The 20,557-nt window shown below is 41.0% G+C and overlaps 2 protein-coding genes across 6 annotated transcripts; one reads left to right on the forward strand and one right to left on the reverse strand.

Moving 5' to 3' along the window:
* The first annotated feature begins 332 nt into the window (after positions 1-332).
* On the forward strand, positions 333-13,162 carry si:ch211-15d5.11 (nuclear receptor coactivator 7). Of its 4 annotated transcripts, none has more exons than XM_034562580.1 (16): positions 333-468; positions 1,180-1,393; positions 2,216-2,412; positions 2,688-2,767; positions 4,233-4,379; positions 4,837-4,977; positions 6,345-6,476; positions 6,566-6,750; positions 6,861-7,243; positions 7,343-7,505; positions 8,542-8,722; positions 10,123-10,236; positions 11,184-11,336; positions 11,434-11,529; positions 11,732-11,805; positions 11,900-13,162. In XM_034562580.1, exons 2-16 carry the CDS (start codon positions 1,293-1,295, stop codon positions 12,033-12,035), a joined length of 2,283 nt encoding a protein of 760 aa, XP_034418471.1. In that variant the 5' UTR covers positions 333-468; positions 1,180-1,292; the 3' UTR covers positions 12,036-13,162. The 4 variants fall into 4 exon arrangements, with proteins under 4 accessions (XP_034418471.1, XP_034418472.1, XP_034418473.1 ...); XM_034562581.1 differs by having other exon boundaries at positions 357-468; positions 4,840-4,977; XM_034562582.1 differs by having other exon boundaries at positions 357-468; positions 4,855-4,977.
* Positions 12,913-19,880, reverse strand: selenon (selenoprotein N). Of its 2 annotated transcripts, XM_034562584.1 has the most exons (13): positions 19,642-19,879; positions 19,325-19,531; positions 18,496-18,613; positions 18,233-18,363; positions 17,579-17,791; positions 17,379-17,503; positions 16,530-16,667; positions 16,355-16,436; positions 15,714-15,902; positions 15,517-15,622; positions 14,910-15,022; positions 14,699-14,800; positions 12,913-14,375 (listed from the first exon to the last, which is right to left on the reverse strand). In XM_034562584.1, the coding sequence occupies exons 2-13, from the start codon at positions 19,511-19,513 to the stop codon at positions 14,208-14,210; spliced, it is 1,674 nt and encodes a 557-aa protein (XP_034418475.1). In that variant the 5' UTR covers positions 19,514-19,531; positions 19,642-19,879; the 3' UTR covers positions 12,913-14,207. The 2 variants fall into 2 exon arrangements, with proteins under 2 accessions (XP_034418475.1, XP_034418476.1); XM_034562585.1 differs by having other exon boundaries at positions 19,325-19,880.
* Between the last annotated feature and the right edge of the window lie 677 nt (positions 19,881-20,557).

A 20,557-nucleotide genomic window follows, 5' to 3' on the forward strand; every position in this document is an offset into this window, starting at 1 on the left:
TGACCCATCAGCAACCGCTATAAGATGCTGCATCTGAAAATATTATTATTTGTATTTCTATGATTGTACAACCTACATTTCCTCATCTTCTGTGGAGATCTACGTGTAGAAGAATACGAGTATAAGAATACGAAAAGTCTTTGTTGGCGAAGAACAAGACACATCACATAGCTGGGAAAAAACACCTGATAATAGATTAAATGCACAATATCCAAACTAATACAAAATAAATGAATAACATAAGAATAAGTAAACAAAAGAGAAACATAGACTGTATATAACTCAAGATGTATCACCCCCAACTACTTCCGCCTTCACTTCTGTCAGCCGGCCCACCGGAATCTATCTTGACTGGGCGGAGCTTGAATATTGAACTTGTAACTGTTGTCTGCAGTGATATCACAACACTGCAATATGAGGACACGCTCATATGACCGCCACCCGTCTCCATCCCTGGGCAAGGCACAGGTCTGTAATTATACTGCTCAGTTGACACGATGCTCCCATGAATTATTCATCTCTGTTGAGCTGCTGATGCCACATTTTGTTCTGCCAGAGCAGCAGACTCGATCATTCTGAAATGTCGTCTAAAATGCTTAACGTTACTTCACGGTGATTATTGCACGCCCAGAATGAACAGGAAGCGGTCTGTGATCCCTTTTTTTATATGACTATATGGGTACTGTGAAGACAGCATGTTGCTGCTAATGCAGATATGACATGGTGTGAGCCCTGTAACGCTGCATGAGATGCTGAAACAGGAATTTAGCCAGAATGCATTCCTGTTTGTCCTGAAAGGAACATATTCTTTGGTCATGTCTAAACGAAGCTGTGCTCTGCTAAGAGCTAAAATACAGTTTGCTATCCATTTTAAAGCACCATGAGCCTATTGATGTGTAATATTCTTGTACTTTATATTATTATAGAAATATTAAGCTATTGGGAGATGTAAACTGTACCTAGTCAGCAACCTTGGCCACAAGCTCACATTGATAGTAAACACAGACACGCTGATTATATTGATTGATTGATTGACAACCTGGCTTCATAAGATGTCTAGCTCACTTTTTCATGTGGCTGCAGGTAGAAGTTTTACTGTCCCTTCTCCCTCCTTCTACCTAGCCCTAGGCTGATATTCATAAAATGACCTCATGCCATATGATTTCCTGTCTTGTGTAGGTGTAACTGGGGCAAACGGTAGGCATGGGGAATAAAAGGAGGAGGAAGGATGCCAGTTGAGCCCCTTATCCCACCGCAAACACTGCCAACATCATATTAAAGAAAGACAGAACATGGCTCAGTCCGTGAGGAGGCCAGAAACTCTAGGAGCCATGGACCATGAGCCCCAGAGGGACAAGACCAGGACCAGCTACTTTGGCAACGTCAAGACCAGGTCAGGCCTCTTAATACATGGATTACTGGAGAGAAAACAAGGGAAAGCTCTAAGCAGACATGTGACGAGTTTGGCATAACATTTGCTTCTCAGATTTAAGCAAGACACAATTCAGTCTTTCATTATTCTCATAAGAGTGACGGCTAACATGAAGAACGTGTCATGCCAGACTACGATACAAATAGTAATGCTTGTTTAGCACAAAATGCACATTTTCATCAACTGGTTTCATCCGCTGTCACTGAAGGACTCCACGCTCCATCAAAGAGCATCATGTGGTGGAGAGCTACAAGAGGAACTATCCATTGTGCAACACCCACTCCCCCTATAAATAACTCAGACTGTGAGCTCTGCTCTATCAGTCAATTACACTTCAAATTCTTAAAACAAATGAATCCTTCAATCTCTACTAGTAAAGGGGAATCCATCCTGTATGGACATTCAATCTTGAACTCAAGAAATAATGGAAACCTAATGAATTAAATTAGAATGAAGATCATGCCATGTAGTGGAAAGCTACAAACACTCGTAAGAGGACCTTTGAATTTATAATATTTTTCCTGGCTTTTGAAATGTATTTATTTGTCTTGTATGACCATTTTTTAACTGGTTTATTTGACAAACCAAGCACTTTGAAGATGCCACCTTGGGTTTTTATAGTATTGTGATTGCCATTTTGTCACGGGGTAAGATTGAGGACCCAAACGCAGAAACAGAGGTGGAACTTTCACCTTAGTTTCTTTTTTAGAATACATTAAACAGATTTGCAACCTTCTTCAATACAGCATGATATAATCTGTTTTTTGTCCTGCTCTTTCTCAGGCTGGGTTCCAAGCTTCCTCCTGGTGTCTCTCAGCCTCCACAGTTTGCTAAGCGGCCCTGGGAGACTCAACCTCAGGCGCAAGTGATACAGGGGCCTGCAGCCTGCGGCCAGCGGCAGCACCAACCCACCGTGAGCCGGCCTCTCAACCACACCCCCCACATCAGAAACCCCAAACTGCGGCAGTACTACCTGCAAGGTGCGCTTTCAGTGTTTGATATCTATTTATATGCACATATATATATATATATATATATATATATATATATATATATAGAGGCAAAATGCTAGATGATTTCTAGTTTGAATTTACATTTTATCATACTCATACTGAGTCTGTTGGCAATTTCGAGTATTTGCATAAAGTTATTTTCATACCGGGAAATGAGCTATGTTAATTTTGTATTAAAAGGTGATGAGGCATCGGAACTCGGGGTGTTTTTGTGTGACAGAAATAGTTGTTTCCCCTCACAGGGACTTCATGGGACCTTAACCCTGCTGGAGTGAAGCAAGAGCATATGAGAGGACTGTCAGATGACAACACAAGCAGCAGGGTGAGTCACATGTTTGTTTTTTTGACTTTGTTTCAGACTATTGTACATAGAGGAACACAGGTTGTGGGAACAAGTGAGACATGAAGTTGGGAAGTTGGGAAGCGAAAAACAGATAATAGATTTATTGCTGCATCTATATATGATCTGATGAGGTATGCTAGATAGAGCAAGCCTTTTGTGGCTGGTAATTGGTTTCACAATTTATGGTCATGAACAAATATGATAAAGAGCGTCCAAGGTTCAGAGTTGAGGTTCAGAGCTCTTAGAGGCGTTCACAAGCGCCATGGGAAAACAGAGTCTGTTTCAGAGCCTCTACAACAAATACAGCCGGAGGAATGTATATTCAGATGTTTATTCAAAGGTATTTGTCTGCTGGGTTTTTAATGTATCTGCTCAGCTGCTAAATATGACAGCACGTTTTAGGGGAATCTTTTCTTTCCGCCTGAGATAATCCTTGTATTTATCATGAGTGTGGAAAGGGCGTTAATGCTCACAACTAAGTGTTCCAGTCTAATTGGTTTGATCTTCGTTTGGAAATGTTCTTCATCGCCTTTTCTTTCCTTACTGAATCTCCTTTTGTTTTCCTTCTTCTTCTCCTCCCTAAAGTCAACAAACCTTTAATCATTTTGGTTTCCATTTGGTTCCTGAGCTGAAGTGTAAGCACATACTGTATTATCATTGCCAGTTTATTAAATATACCAAGCTAAACGTAATGTACTCTAACACAGTAGCCCTGCAATATATCTTTACTTTGTGACGATTATAATGTCCAGTTTTTGTTGAAACCGTTTCAGAGAGATGTTGAATCAACTTCATGTATTTTGCAGCAAGAGTATGTTGAGATTGACAGTATAGTATAGCTGCACATCCTCTTTTTTAAACTCTTGAGCAACTTGTGTTTGTTGGTTGTCTCAGGGGTGCATGTTTTTATGTTCAAGGTAATATTCATCCATTTATTTATTTGTGTGTATATATGTATATATGTGTATGTATGTGTGTGTATATATATATATATATATATATATATATATATAGTTAGTATGTGTACAATCACATGCTCACAAACACACAGTTTATGCCTCAGCGCACACACAGCTCCAGACACGTCCACACGCTCACTGCCACACAAAATCACACAGTTTCTCTGTGCTCAGAATTTGTCAAGTGCCGGTAATCTAATTTAGGTCAATGGGTCTATCTGTCAGCGGATGACAGCTGTGATCTATTATATTTAAAGGTTCACGTCAGATTGCCAAATGTTTGAACTGATTTAGAGTGGGAGCATGCAGTGAGACCTGCAAAACAAATAGCAGTGGGTATTTGAGTCCACACTTGTGATTTCCTCCATAGGCCGCTGCATGCATGAAGATGGATGCAAAATCATATTGTGTGCATGAATGAAGAAAAACCTCTTGAGATCTGGTTTGTCATCAGATTTTAATCTTTTCTTTCGTTTGTGTTTCAGGGTCTCCCCGGGGACACGGTGTTCAGCGTCTCATCTCAGTTCAACAGTAACAACACATCTTCAGTAGAAGAGGGCAAAATAGGTCACCATCCCTCCATTTGCACTTCAAATGAACCCTCCTCGTCTGCTACCCTCGTCCCCAGAGAGGTAAGAGTTACATGTAACCAGATGATGGCACAGTGTGTATGTTATGTGTGGAAAAAGGATGGAAAAAAACAGGTTTCTTTTCCTGCTGTTGCTGACTGGATATGCAGAACAAAACATTTCCCCTGTGTGTCTTATGACTTCAGCTGCAAGTATTTAGTTTTAGGAAGGAAGTGCGTTGCTCCATCTTTAACCCATTCAGGAAATCAATACCTCACCAAAAAGATATCCATGTGAGCAAACTCGGGCAGATAATATTCATTTTGTACTGTAAATTGTTGTATTTTAGCTGTAAAGATAGGCCACAGCCCCCATGTGTGACATGGAGCTAAGATGTGACTACAAACAAAGAGTGGTGGGGAACTGCTGGCCTGTAGAAAGAGGAAGTAGTCACTCCTGTCATTGGGTTGTATCTATTTCAATGTCAGAGCTATTCTTTATCATGGCTTCCATTCTAAAGCAGCTGGTCATTCCGAAGGGAAAACACTCTTCCACTGATCAAGAACTGGACTCAGACTCTGATCCTAAACCGAAGCGAGAAACGGAGGTAGATCTTCAACCTCAGCCTCCCTCACCAGAAGCAGAATATGACAAACTACTGGTAAGAAAAAAACAGATTCCTTTACTGCATGTTCTGCATTTCGAAATTGAAGTGAAGAGCGCACGTGTTTGAGTTGATGACAAGTTGGATGGATTTAGGAATCAAGAGCAGAATTCGTACACAGGTTTGAACAAAGTCTATAAGCAACTTTATTGGAGTAAATGAGGGGTGAAAGTAGATCCGGAGGTTACGGTGGAACAGGGAAAGCAGACTGGCAAGGCCCTGGCCGAGGAAGCCAGAGTATGGACCTGATACACAGGAATTCACAGGATTCACAAGGATTAATAGGCCCGTTTCACAGCAGCCATTTTTACATGTAATTGCATGGTAAAACACAGGTGTAATTAAAAAGAATTATTGTCCCTGTTCCATTTAGGTGGGCTTGGGGCCCTGGTATTGTTCATGCTGGCTGTGCCACTAAATAGAATGGGACCTTTTTTCAGTTTTAGCAATTACACCTGTGTTCACCCTGCGATTACATGTCAAAATGACATGATGCTGTGAAAAGGGCCTATTAGAGACCAACTAGAAAACCCCATAAAAACATGACTGGAGTGTAGCGCTTCTCAGATGGTTGAATGTAAATAACTGTTCAAAGAGGTCAACTTATTTAATTATTTCACAACCAAATTAAAGGTTAGAGAAAGTCAAAAAACAAATGTGTGCAGTTTAACATTGTTTTTTTCTTCTTTTCTGCCGTAATTATCTGACCTTTGGTATTTTGTGATTCTAAGCAGCGCCACAACCTTAGGTTGGGAACCTGTAGACTAAACTTACTTAACTTTAAATAAAATACATTGATGCATCAATATTCAGAATCTAATTATGTAATGTTTAATACAAATGTATGTTACAGGGAACATTTTACTGCCTACAGAGTCATTTTACTAGGATACTTTAGTTCTATTTTGCAGATGTTGTGCTTTTGCAGGGCTTTTGGAATATTTTAAAACTGTGGTATTGGTAATTTTACTAATGTAAACAATCTAAGTACTTCTGACCAGTAGAAGGATGTATTTCTGGGGTTGTTGGGTACAGAATATATATTGACCTTTAAATACAACCAGTCAAAGTACAACTTCAATTGTGTTCCATAAATCTCATGCAACACACATTTAAACATAGTGTGTTGCATGATATCTCACTTGTATGAGACAATATTAAAAGGAAACCTGAATGAAAGTGTTCACAACATTACAGTGTGTATCATTAGGGAACCAATACATATAAAGAATTATTGCTGTAAAGACGAGTTAAATGGTTAAACAATCCTAAAAAATTTTGTTGGCTAATCATTCCAGCTCTAAATTGATCACAAGGCACAATTTGCTGTTGATACACGCTGATACGATTTGTGATTCTGACAGGATGTGGAGGCGGTGCCGATGCCTGATGGACAGCTCTGCTTATTGGCTCTGCCACCAGAGTGCTGCCAGGGGGAGGGACCAGAGGACATGCAGTACCTCAAACTGTTCTGCCGCAACATAACAGACCGTAAGGTCGGTGTGAACAGCACGTCCGTCTGGTTTCAACGCTCTACAGCAGTAGACATCTGTACACTAACATCAGCACTTCCTGTCTCTGTCAGGGTGTAGTTTCAGGTATCCTGTTGGTGACGGCCAACAAGATCTTCTTTGACCCGTGCAAGACGCATGCCCTGGTGAAGGAACATGGCTGTGAGGAATACCTCCTGTCCTGCTCTGTTGACAATCTGGCATCTGTCTCCTTCTTCTCTGACATCTCACACGTTCGATTCAACACATCCCAGCAGAGGTCAGCAATGATTCACTGTTCCTAAACTTAACACGCACACACATAAGCACACACATGCAGATTAAATGAAAAGGCAATGCAAGCATTTTTTAAAATTCATTTCCTATCAGGAGAAAAGGCAAAGACATTTTCCAGATTTTGAAAACCGGCAAAAGCGGCGCAGGCGGCTTCCCAAACCCAAAAGGGGAGTCGCTCCCAGCTCTGGTGTCTTTGGCTGCATCAGATTTGTCACGTCTGGCTCTGAGCCTGACCAAAGAGGTCTCTCGGGAGGAGGAGGATGCAGAGAGCATAGACATGGCGAAGGCTGAGGTGGAGCTTGAAAGCAGCCCTCTGGAGGTGCTGTCGGAGGCATCTGTAGGCGACCTGGGAGTGGCTGCCCTGAGCAGCGCTGCCACCTTCTGCTGTGGAGGTCAAGAGGCGGTGAGTAAAGTCAAGACGGATCTGCTTCACACTGATGAAACGGGGATGTCTTCTGAGAAGAGTCCGACTGCAGGTACGGATGTGTATCAGGATCGGTCTCAAAGATGGCTTATTTTTTTGTTTCTATTCTTCTTTACCACAAGTCAGCCCTTGCTCTTTGTTTTACTTTCAGTGCCTCGGAGGTCATCCGCTGTAAATCCCGGGAGTCTGATGTTTGTGCGGCTGCGGGTTCAGCCGTCTGCAGCAAGGAAAAAAAAGGGTGCAGGAGGCCTTAAGCTGGGGTCGTCACAACCTTTACCTAGAAGGGATGCCTGGCTTGCCCTTTCACAAGAGAGGTACTAAAGTAGCTAATGACAGATAAATATACATGGACCAGAGATTTAAAGGGATACTCCAGCAATTTAATATCATAGTTGGGGGACTCACAAAAGAGCTGAGGCAGTTGACCTGCTGTTTGTGTGGCAGAATATGTTCCTCATTTCCCATATCAGTATGTTTTATTTTTAGTTGTGGCCTCATCTGAAATAATTGTCAATGATTTGTCGTTGTACATATTTTTACCTGTTCTTTAGGATTCCACCGACTCCTCATGTCCGATTGAAGAATTTGCCCTTTTTGCAATCATGACCGTGACACCTTTTAGTATCCTAAAATACTTGATCCTATATTTCCCACAATGCTACCCTGTAGCATCTTTCATTAGGATTCCCCCACTCTTAAATACTAACGCCTCAAACCCAGGCTAAAATAAATAAATAAATAAAATAAAATAACCCTCACAACATCGCTATGACATCATCTGGCTCCTCCAGAGCCACAGAACAACTGTATACAAATGTTTTCACAGGCTCTGTTGCGCTCAACTGAACCACCGGTCCTCTTCAGTTTTAAAATTAACACACTCCATCTACTTGTGATGCTCAAACGGATCACTTCAGTTGATTATTTACTTTCTCTGTCTACTAATTTATTGTCATTCAGTACACATTTCAGTAAAAGTACAAAGGTTAGTGAAAGGGCGAGTATGGCATCCAAACACTAAGTATTTAACACTGTTGGGAGGTAACGAAACAGTCCCTTAAATACTGTACTTGATTATTTAATTATTCAATACTTGAGTATTGAACATTTATTTATTATGCTGCTAATGCTAGTAGCTAATACTATTTCAGAAAAATATTGTGCTTTTACCTCATTTAACTAGCTTTTTAGATCAAAAACTTGACCTCAGTTAGAGTAGAATCACTCATTTGAGAATATATTCATGGAATTAATTAAAAGCTAATGTCTCTTCTGGCCGTGTTGACACAGCTGTTGGCATTGTTTGTCTATTCAACATGTTTGAGTGATTGCTTGGTTTTCCCCCTGCAGTTCTGACGAGCTGTATGCCTACCTTACACACTGTCGACCAGACTTGTGTATAATTGAGGGAGGGGAGGAGGAGAGGGAGGCGGACCGGGATGAAGAGGAGTTTGTACTCATTGAGGACAAAGAGGAAGAGGACGAGCAGGTGCTCCAGAGGCACCGCAGCTCGAGAGGTGACGACTGGGAGGTGAGTAGGTTAATTTCAGTCTCAATAAATGTTCTGAAGACATAAATGACCAAACTTCTTGTGCTCTTCTTCCTCTCTCATACTAGTCCTACGGCTAGTATCTCAAGCTTATTATCAGCTAGAATTTCCAGTGATTGTTGTCAGCTGAGGTGATTGTTGTCAGCTGAGGTGATCGCGATCATCTCCTAAAACGGAACCCATTAGGCAGGTTTTGCCAAACGGAGGAAAGAGTTTGAGTTGCGTCGTTGAGATCTAAAGGATAAGGAGATTGACTGTAATCTTGAGATGAGAAAGCTTGAAGAAGAGACTAAGCGTTTAAAGGAAATTTAACTTAATGCAACAGTGTTTCTAAATGTTCTTCAACTTTACAATCAGCTGGACAATAACTTGGTTTTGATGCAAGTAGATGTATTTGCGTTTTTCCGGTCTTTTGTGAGATTGAGATTTTTTAGTGTGTTGGGACAACTTTAGCTGGCAAAGTTCAGAAGAGAGTGAACTGAAACTAGCCTGGATTATGAGCAGGTCCCAGTTTGCATTGTGAAGGCACATTGGCTTGTGCTGTGAGTTTTCTTGTGAAGATAAGTAATTGTTTGCTCAAAAATGTACTTATTCGCAAGTATTTGTTGAGAGGTCTGTTACGCAACCCAAGTTCAGTGACAACCGGTTCAAGGAAGGTTCAAGTGCCTCGGTCGGGCCGTCCCAGTGTGCCCAGTAGGGCAGAAGTAGGGGTATTCTGTTGAACACTGGGTGCTTATGTGTAAACGGACACCTCGGTTTGTGAGTGGAGGGTGGTAACACAGGTTGTGATCCTGTTTAAATACCGTGGTGACATTCAGAACCTGTCACATGGCCATCAGCTCGCTGGCCATCTTGGTGTAAATAAGGCACCATTTCTTCTGGCCCGGCCTGAAGAAGGACGTGGTACAGTATTGTAAGTCATGTCGGGTGACTGGTAAACTAAATCAGACGGTCCCGCCTGCACCATTGGGCGACTGTGGCTCAGTGTTGAGCAGGGTCGCCCTTCAATATGAGGATCGGCGGTTCGATCCCCGGCTCCGTTAGCCCATGTCGATGTGTCCTTGGGCAAGACACTTAACCCCAAAATTGCTCCCGTAGCTGTGCCAACGGTGTGCTAATGTTAGTTAGTCCTGATAGAAGGTGGCTGCTCCCATCAGTATATGAATGGTTATGAATGGGTGAAAGTTGTCAAATTCCTCATATGTGCAACGTACTTGGCAAATAAATAATTCAGATAACATGCATTGTCACACTTATAATTGGGTTGCATTGTTTATGATTATTTTTATTTTGTGTGGGGAAAAGAAAAGAGTTACAATATTAGAGTGGGAGTGTTACATGCTCACCACTTTGTTTTATAATTTATGAATGTTTTTTTGCAGATGGTGTTGATGGAAGAGAGCGATAAGCCAACGCTGGTCATCGACAGGGACCTTGACGAACTCAACGATATCGTAGAAAGCAGCCGCATTTTAGAGACTTCACATGTCAGAGAGGTGGGACACACACACACACATTTACTGCAGTATACTCATCACACGCATGCACCAGCTTTTTGTAAATCCAACACTAAGTGTGTGTCTAACTACATGTTTGTTTCAAAGCAGTGGTTGTCTGAATCATGGTGCGGCAACAAAACCTTCCAATATTTCTCCTGAGACCGCTTTCTGACTATTAACAATACAAACTATTAATAATAAACTGAAAAATCTTATTGATAGGAATTTGTGACCGCAAAAGAGATGATTAATTGTGACTTCAATGGGACTTTGAGACTTTAGCAATGTATCAATCGGTTGCTCGGAGACATCTGCTGCCTTTCAATTAGACACAAACTAAAACAGGCTGTAACATAAATATGTAACATAAAGGTTTTGAGTGATATTAAGCTTAACTGCCAATTGTTTGTAAATGTGGGTATGACTTTGACATTCCCGGCATATTTAATATTTAATTGACATAAAATCTGTGACAATGTTGGTTAAGTAAGTTATTTTTCACACTAGTTTTACAATAGAGTGAAGCTTGCAATTGTTTGCATCGTTATTATACAGCATTTCTATCAAATATCAATCGGACACATACTGTCTTTCTTTAGGATATGCGATTTTCTATTTAGATCATATTTACTTTACTTGACTATAATCCATATGTCCTTCACTTCATACAGCTTAAAAATTAACAAGATTTTGTCAGCTGTTCAGTTAGCTACACTTTGGGAGTTAGGAGGTGTGAATATTTGACTAATCTCGATGTAAGAACTAGTTTGTGTGGTGCAACTTCTTTTGAGTAGATCTCCATTTAGAAAACACTGAAACACTCAAAACTGTCACTTGGATGTATTTAGAAGAGCCAGAGTAGAAGAGCACACACAGATTTAGATCTCGACATCTGGCCCTGTTCATGTGTGTGCTCCTTCCTTCCTCCTCTAATCTTCTCTCAGCTATGTAAAGAGCTTCCTCCGAGGACAGTTGGCTACAGCTGGCAGCTGACTTATAGTACGTCCCGTCACGGCGCCAGCCTCAAGTCCCTCTACAGGAAACTCAGAGCCACAGACTCCCCTGTGCTCGTGGTCATCAAGGATGCACTCGATGAGGTAAAAAAAACAAAAAACATTGTTTCCTCCAATATTAATGTTGGATGTTGTAATATCTTTTAAATAATTCTTGTTGCTTGTGACATTTCTTGATCAGATATTCGGGGCCTTCCTCTCTCATCCTCTGAGGCTCAGTGAGACGTTCTACGGCACAGGAGAGACGTTCCTCTTCATGCTCCATCCTCGCTTCAAGGTGAGCTAAAAACTGTTCAGCCCATTTGTACATTTGTAAAATAGCTACTAAATATTTCAAATTTTTTTTGTGTGGTCAAATTGTTGTCAGTCATTAAGAAAGGGAATAGATGCCTGCGTGAGACATATTTTTCACAATAAAAGCAACAAGACTAAGACACAGAAACAGTTTTGTGGTGATTGATTCTGCCTTTTCTCTGTAGTGCTTCAGATGGACTGGAGAGAACTCCTTTTTTATTAAAGGAGACTTGGACTCCTTTGCTATTGGTGGAGGCAGGTAATATATATTCCTTTCTATTTGGTCTGAAAAAAAAAAATCTGGATAGTCATTTCAGTCTTTTCCCTTTACTACTCTGTCTCTTTTTCTGCAGCGGTCACTTTGGTCTTTGGGTGGATGAGAATCTGTACCTGGGTCGCAGCAGCCCCTGCTACACTTTCAACAACTGTTGCCTCTCAGAAACCAACGACTTCCGAGTCATGGAGCTGGAGGTGTGGACATTCACCTGAAAAGGTCGCAGAGCTTCTCTTTGACTCGCCTCGTCGCCACTGATCAGCTTTATCAAGACGGCCTTTACTGTATCACCGAGCAAAAACATCACAGCCGCTCATTAATTTCATGGTAACATCCACGTCAGAAACTATTACAAACTGCTGGATTTATCCGTGTGTTTTAGTGCTGAGGATTTTACTGAACTGAACAAGGCTGTTTTATGGTTGACTCATTGCTGTTGGTTTGGTGAACTGAGTAGACCTGAATTGGATTCTTTGAGTCCCAGAAGTAAGTCTCAGAAACTGCACTTTGCTCTTAATGTGAATCAGTAACTTCATGATGTCTCATAATTTATCATGTGAACTTGGCATATAACTGTGTTCAGTGAATGACATTTGAAACACCCATTTGTCTTCTTATGAATAGATGTCTCTATTGTAAAACTACACACACACACACACACATCATTGTTATGGGTTTGCATCAGTTAGTGTCATAGATGGCATAAGTAAATATTGGAAATAATCGTGTGCACACACATTTAGAGCTCCACTTAAAGAAAAACCTTTCAATTGAAAAACATCTGTACTTGCAATGGATTGTAGTCTCATTCATTAATATTCTGAACTCTTCATTTCAAGTGCTGACTCATTCACCACCGTGGTTTCTGAACGTGACAGATAAAGCTTTAAATTAATGCAGTGTTGTCTCAATTCAACTGTATCCATAACAAGCTCCATGTTCGAACCAAGCAAGTCTACTTTGCTTACCTTGTACAGAATAGTAGATTAGTTAATCAAATTAGCACAAAATGATCATGTAAACATCTAAACACGTTTGTATAATTTGTTTTAACTGTGCAGCGCATTGCAGATTTTGTCAAAAAACACACGATTCAGTTTGTACAGAAAAACAAAACATTTTAATTATTTCATCTTTTTGTGGGGAAAAAATGTGTTTCCCCCTAAAGGCTCAAATCAGTCAGCTGTTTCACATGTAGAGGACCTTGTATGAACTTTCACAAAGTTAAATTCAGACTTAATGTTACTCTCACTGTTATTACTACTTAACTATTACTATTTAAATTATTTGTTAATCCCTGTGTTCAGGGAGACTAGGTCCTGAAGAGGAAACATTGTTTGTTGTATGACTGGAAAAAGTGAAAATGAGACTTATTGGGAAAAAATAGCTAATGGTAGATCCAGATTGTCACGTTTTTTTTTTTTTTTTAAACATCAAGGGTTTACACTTGTCTAGCTAAAGATAGGAGCTGATGCAATGTTTTGATTGGACCCTTACAGCTGAAAACAACAGAACACAGTACCATGTGCCTCTCAGTTCAAGAATCACAACTATAACCATTTGGTTTCATTGATTTATATAAATATGAACCTCGAGCTGTTTAGCTGCATCCCAGCTTTTGTACACATTCAAAACAAAGCTCTTTAGTGTGGTTACATCTGCCTCGAAAAATAAAAAAAAATGATATAATGCTAAATATTCAACATTTGGTTTCAAAATAAAAAAACAACAGAATTAAATAATGTTATGTGCCACAGCCCAGTTTAATTTTCCTGTTGCTTTTGTCCCGAGTCAGAGAGGGGCGTTCCCTCCAGCAGCCTCAGCAATAACATCAGGCGTAGCCCGGCCCGAAGAGAGCTTTCAGGCGACGTCTTCACAAACTGCTGAAACGCAACTAAAGGCAACAGCTGCACCGGCCCCCCGTCTCTGGGTACGCTCGGCAGCAGGAAACCACACTCAAGTCATTGAATGTTGCACACGAGACACCGGGATGTGAAAGAAAAAACATAGGATATTTGGTGTGTTATGAGCCTCTGTCTATAATTTATCATCAGCTAAACGCACAGAGACAATCTAAATGTGTTAACATATCTGTTACTGCTTTGTATCTCTGTAATATATACTATATTGACAGTATCATTAGGTTTGAGAAGCAACATTTCCCTGTACTGTTATATAATATATATATGTAATATAAAACTTTCTGAACAGGGGCGACGCCCAAATAAATAGTAACAAAAGGCAAAAATATGTTTTCAGCTGCCAACGCTGATGAGAAAGCTTCTCTACATAATTGTTGGAGGCTTTTCCTTACCTTGGGTCATTGCCCAGAGGAATGATGATTGTTTCCTCCTGTTTAGTCTCTCGGACTCTATCACAGACACATATTACTGTGCCAGGTACTCCTTGGCTTTTTCCAACCCCTCCTTGAGGAAGCTGATATAAGTGGACGTTGAGGGGTCCTCAAACCCACCAGAGAAGCTGAAAGTTGCTCCTTCCTCCTCTGGTTTCATGGCCGTCTGGTCCAGGAAGAAGTTGGCATTGATGTGGTGGACCTTAAGCCAAACACAGGAAGTAGATGCAAGTTTTAAGTCTGACTTTTGACCACACCAGTGTTGACTGGAAAATGGGACTCCCAACAGAGAGGCATTCCTTCTTTTAAATTAAAGATTATGAGCCTTAAAAAGTACCACTGAGATGGAACATGGTTCCCCCTGACCTTGCTCAATCCAAGGTCAAAACAATAATATTAAAAACAATTACACTTTCTTAAATTAAATGACTTTGCTTGACTCAGCTGGAGTGATTCTACATATAATTGAACTGAGCCAGGATTTCTTTCAGAAAGTGCATGCTGATAAAAGAGTACAATATTTACAATAGTTCCATTGGGCAGTGCCACCATCATCTCCACAGGGAAGTTGTACTTCTCCAGGTGTAAACGGGCCTTTTCACTCAACACAGGATTCTGCTCATCAGCCTGTTTAAAAGCAGAACATTTAAAACTGTAAATGGAAAATTAAACTTCTTTTCAGTCCACTAATCACTTGCTGAGTGTCTCCGGGTGTTACGCTGCTCTAACTGCTCACCTGCATGTTCTCCAGCTCTCTGACGAGAGACCAGCTGCTTATGAAGCTGTGGTTGAGCAGCGCCAGGACGGGCAAACTTTCCAGGACTGTCTCCCGGAGAGTTCGCCCCGAACCTACAGAGATGTGGAGGAAAGTTCAAAATATAAATTTGAGCTAAAACGCTGAACTAATGGAAGAGTCAGTACTGTGAGCAATACGGCAAACTTTACTTCACCAGACCGAATAAGGCTGCAGCCACTGAGTATATTGAATAAAGATGAAGTATGTGTTTTATTACTTATGAATTCAACTTTTTATTTGTAAGAGGAAGAAGTATTCATTCGAAAGTAAAATATCCATGCTATATGATGTGTCTTGTTTTCAACAAAAACATAATCTGGTAGAATTGAGCTAATCTTCACTCATAATAAATTGATAGAATTGATTTGAGAGGCTTCTAGGTAACAGTGAAAGTGTTTCCACTGACTAAAGACTACAGTAACTCCATATTTCCCCACCAAGCGCCCAGATTGTGGAAGCCCTTGCCTGAAAAAATGCATCTCTTATAGAAATGTACGTCATAGTTTGGATGTAGTCCATTTAAGCAATGACCACACAGTGATCTCACCTCAGCAGGACTGGTCGTCTAATGCCCCCCAAAGCAGAATGGAATGCACCAGTTTATTCTCTGCTTCAGCTCGCTCAAAGGCTTCTGAAAAAGGCAGGTAGGACACCTGGGAGGGAGTATGATGAGGATGTAACAGTTGTCAAACTCCAAAATTTAAGCCCACGATGTGTCAGAATAAACGCTTCATGGATGTTCACCTTCTTGAAAGGGTAGAGGGTGACCTCTAGGCGCCGGGTGGCTTCTTGCCGACTTATCTCTGAGGTCCAGTGGATGTCCTCAAAGACAAACTGGATCGGCTCGCTGCTGCCATCTCGACTGTCGATGATGTTGCCCTCCTCATCTATGATGATGGAGGGAGTAGACGGGCCTGTGGCCTGCAGCTCTAACTGTGAACACATTCAGGACTTTTTGTACAAGCTATCTCTAATAGCATTTTTCTTTGTCATTTTGTTGGAGAATCTAGCACATTAATCATCTGTGAAATGTTATGTTTTAGGTCGAAGTCCATTCAGAAAAAGTGAAAATGGCTCAATGAGGCATGGAAATACTTAATGAGGACTAATTGAAGTTAAAAGGAAATTGTACCCGACCCTAATGCTAATCCAGCAGGTTTGATAACCGAAAAAAAAAAGGAAATTAAATTAAGAGAGGACACACTATGATGAGAACAATAATAAGACAGATCTCCTGACACCCAAATGGTTATAAATTGTGCTGAATGAGTTTTAAACTGCCTTAACGACCTGGAACTAAATCAGGAAGTGCTGTAATATCACACAAATAAAGAAATAGAGACACTTGTCTGTTTTGAAGTGTCAATGTATCACTGCAGCTGTACCTGTGGCAGATATCCGATGTCCACCTCCATGTTGCTGCTCTCACTGGCCCCGTACAGCCACTCCATGTCCACATTCAGAGACCTGACACACAGCAGGATATATCGCGCTAGAACTAGAGGATGCGGAGCGGGGACTGCATGCACAAAGCGAACAATGTGTGTTTGAAGGATTTACCTGTCATTGGGGACGTGGAGGTGAAAGTTACGGACATGAGATGCATCTTTAGAGAGAACAATGTTGCCGGTGAACTTCCCCGGGGTGAACCAGAAGGGAAAGTCTGGAACATCATTGAGCTGAAATTCTGCATGAATCCTGGCGAGGTGAACATAACGAGGAGTTGAGTTTGTACCACAAGACGTGTTTAATATGTATTCTGTTAATATGTAACAGGACAACTTTGGTGTAGCCTTTCAAAAAGACCAAACCAGCCATTTTATATACTGTTATACATGAGTAACCATCAGTTTTAGATTGATTCCAAACTATCCAGGCAGTTATAGACTCCATAGAAAGCTTTCTATTGGCTAATGTTGCATTACTGTCACATGGAAGTGCCGTTGTAAGTGAGGACTGTTTTAAAACCTCTTCAAATTCAGACATCTTGTATTTGAAGCTGCAGCTATAAAGCACACGTGTCAGAAAGTCAAACCTGAGTGCAAAAAACATGAAATTCAGCATGTACTAAGGATCTGGAAGTTTCTTTCATTTAAAAAAGTCGCTCTCCAGCATCTGACTCTAAAATCTCACATTTTCAGTGTCTTGTTTGTGTTTCGACAACAAATAGCTTTCAAAACAGGAACGAAGTACTTGAAACGGCATTACCCCATTGACATCGAAAGTAAGAGGGACTCATGATGAGCATGCTGATATTAAATTGAAACCAGTGGCAAAATTAAAATTGATAGAATGTTCTAGATATTAGGCAGCACTAATGTGAAGTATACATAATGATGTAGTTAATGGGCTAAAAGGAGAAAAGGCACCTCTACGGCCTTTTATGTCTCCCCCTAAATTGCTTCTCACCTGAACACAATGTCATAATAAAAGTCGTTGCTGGCACGAATGCAGGCGACTGTGCCCTGAGGTGCAAAACGTGACTTGATGAAGGGCCGTGGGTGGAACATACTCAACAAGGAGTGGATGAGAACCTGCAGCAGAATGAGAACAGCTCTCAATATACGGATTATCACAAGACTCTCAACACTGGTGAGTTTTTAAAATACCTCTTTGCCCTTTGGTGAGGGAGGGTGGTAACGATTGTTGGGCAGGTACCCAGTGAAGATGTTGAGCTCGCTAGGAATCACCCACCACGTGTCACCCACTTCCCCCTTGTTCTTTGGGGGCAAGAGGGCCCTAAACTGGCTGGCAGAGAAAGAGGAAAAAGGCACTGCTGGGCTCTTCCATGAGCGCAGCCCACTCAGAGAGCTGTGAGACACCTGCAAGACCAAGAGGCAGAAAACCGGAAATAAAATCAATTTGCCTATAGTGAATTTTTCAAAATTAGAAGAACTGCTTCTCAAAAAAATAGGTATTACAATAGAATCAATCTAAAAGGAGTATTATTATTATTATTATTATTAAGTTAATTATCTGCTATTTTATTATCGATTAAATTCTTGGTTGCTTACATAGTTTGAATGAACTGCATAGACAAAGAGCTGACGTGGACAGAGAAATTGTATTGCAAAGGTAGAGAATATTAATTGCATTAATTCTAATAATCTCAAGAATCTTGAGGTGTGATTTTTTTTTTTTTAAAGTAAATCCTAGTAAATGTGTGACTATCTTTAAAACCCTTGATGCAATCTAATCTGTGATTACTATCCAGTTGTCAAGAGAGAGAGAGAGAGAGAGAGAGCAGTTTGGCCTTGTCTTACCCCGAGGAAACCATCTTTGCTTTTTGTCATAGAATCAAGCAGCAGAGGCTGCATTTTAGCCTCCAAGGTTAAAGTCTCTCCATTGGGGTCATGGGTCACTTCCTCCTCAAAATCCACTGGAGGTGTAATTCCTGTGAGGAAGCCACAGGGATCATAGGCAACATGGGGTTATATGTGACCAGGCAGACTAAGGTTTTTGTTTGTGAAAGAGGAAAAGGTATTAATTAAATGGAACATTAGGCAAGAAAGATAATGTGATTTACCTGTGAGTTTCTCAACAATGGGTTTAAACTCCTCTGGACTGAGATAAAGGTCATGGTCGGTATCCAAGGAGGAGAAAAGAAAAAGACCCTCTGCACCCAGGTTTCGAACACTCTCTTCCTATTGGAGGGGCACATGCGTTAGACTGATCCTTATTGTGAGTTTACATGCTTCAGGGATTTTCGATGCATCATCAAAATTATGACAGTGAGCTGTCTCGTCACATAAAACACAGATATGGGGAAATTAAAACACAGTTATAGATGCACGGTCTTCCATTTAGGAGTGCTACAAAATATATCCATGTTACTATCGTGTTTTGTCCCTGAGCCGTGTCCTGGTTGGATAAAGATCAGCCCAGAGGCCACAGATGTGTTTCTCAGACTGATGCGTGCCTACTGGCTCCTGTACAATGGAGGGAGAGGGGGAGGGAAGTACAAGAACAATTTGGAGGACCCTCTGTAGTAAACAAGAGTGGGTTTACACAAGAGGTTGGGTTTCACCAGCTGTGACTCACATCCACCTCCCCTAATAAAACACCATGGGTGGAAAACTGCAGATGTGGTGTTTTGTGGCGACTGATGTCTGACAAATAATGACCCTGAACACACCTTCTTGGGAGAATAGCAGTGAAATAAAGCAACTAAATATTCCTAAAGTAGTGTCATAGTAATCACTTAATATAGGTCATAAAATGCATCTTAAGGTTAATGCAAGCTTTCTATTAATACAGACATTTTACATTTCATTAGCGGTTTCTAAGCCTTTTTGATTGTTTTCAAGTTAAGATCACTAATTGTAAGACGTGTGTAACGTTATCACAGATCTCACATGACGCTGGAGGAACTGGGCATCTTGATAATACTTGATCCCAAAGGCGAGAAAGGGGACAGCGGCGAGTATCAGCAGCGTCCAGATGCCCCTGAAGATCCAGGACCCAGAGCTCGGACTCAGATGCCCGTTTCGCTGTGAAACGTTGCTCTCATCCTCGGGGATTATTTTATCCACGTCTGCGGCCATCCTCGACCTCCAACACAGCTATTTGGACAAAGACATGATCGTCGGATGAGTCCAAAAAAAAGCCACAGCGCAGGAATCGTTCAGAATAAACTTAACTCTCCGTAAAAGTGTTTAAACTCCAGCGGCACCTCTGTTATCCTGTAGCCGGATACCACGCGTCTGTTCCGGCCGTTGCAATCGCTGGCAACAGCTGTGAATTGTTAGCTAGCAGCACAGATTTCTTATTTCCCACATATAACCTAGAGCCATATGGATGTGGATAAAACGCGGCAAGTAACAAAGTAATAGCAGAATAGCCAGGATGAACCCCGGATATTCAAAATAAAAGCACGATGCTTTCCTCCGCCGTGTTTTACTAGGTTACACACATTTTACCACACACAGTAAAGTTTAGCTCACAACTTTGCAATGTCGGCTCGGTTTTTTGGAAATAAAGGATTTAAACGTTGGTTCCGGCCCGGGCATACTCATTAACTTCCCCACTTTCTGACCTTTCAGCGTCGATTACTTTATTTTGAAAGTAATAACCGGAAATTGTCGTTTACATTCACTCTAACTTTGTGAAGGTTACTGGCACAGTCGCCACATTTAAAGTGGCAGTGTTGCATTGTTCGTCCAAGGAATGTCTGCTAAAAAGCCTCAATTATGTTTCTCTGCCAATGCACACTGTTATTTTGTGTAGTTTCATGTTTACCAGTGGACGGGAAGGCTCAGTTTCTGCTGGAATAGCCTTTAGAATTTCCACACGCGTTATAAATAAATTTCACATTTACTTTTTTAGGGGTTTTCATGCTGCAGTTGAAATGTGGGGATAAACAAAGGGTATACCAGCCACAAGCAATTAAAATCCCAAGATAGATTCAGACTGCGGTCATTATTTGGCATGTGTGTTTGACCATTACAATGTTGAATCAATAACTTCTTAAATGTGATGTTGCCGATAACAAGACATGGCCCGAAGGCCTCCAACTAAAGTACCTTTAACCCCATTCATCCCAACCTTTTTTGGTTTGTGATCCTTTAAAATTAAGTCTATTTGTGACC

Source organism: Cyclopterus lumpus, chromosome 22 (genome assembly GCF_009769545.1).
Source record: "Cyclopterus lumpus isolate fCycLum1 chromosome 22, fCycLum1.pri, whole genome shotgun sequence".
Lineage (NCBI taxonomy): Eukaryota > Metazoa > Chordata > Actinopteri > Perciformes > Cyclopteridae > Cyclopterus > Cyclopterus lumpus.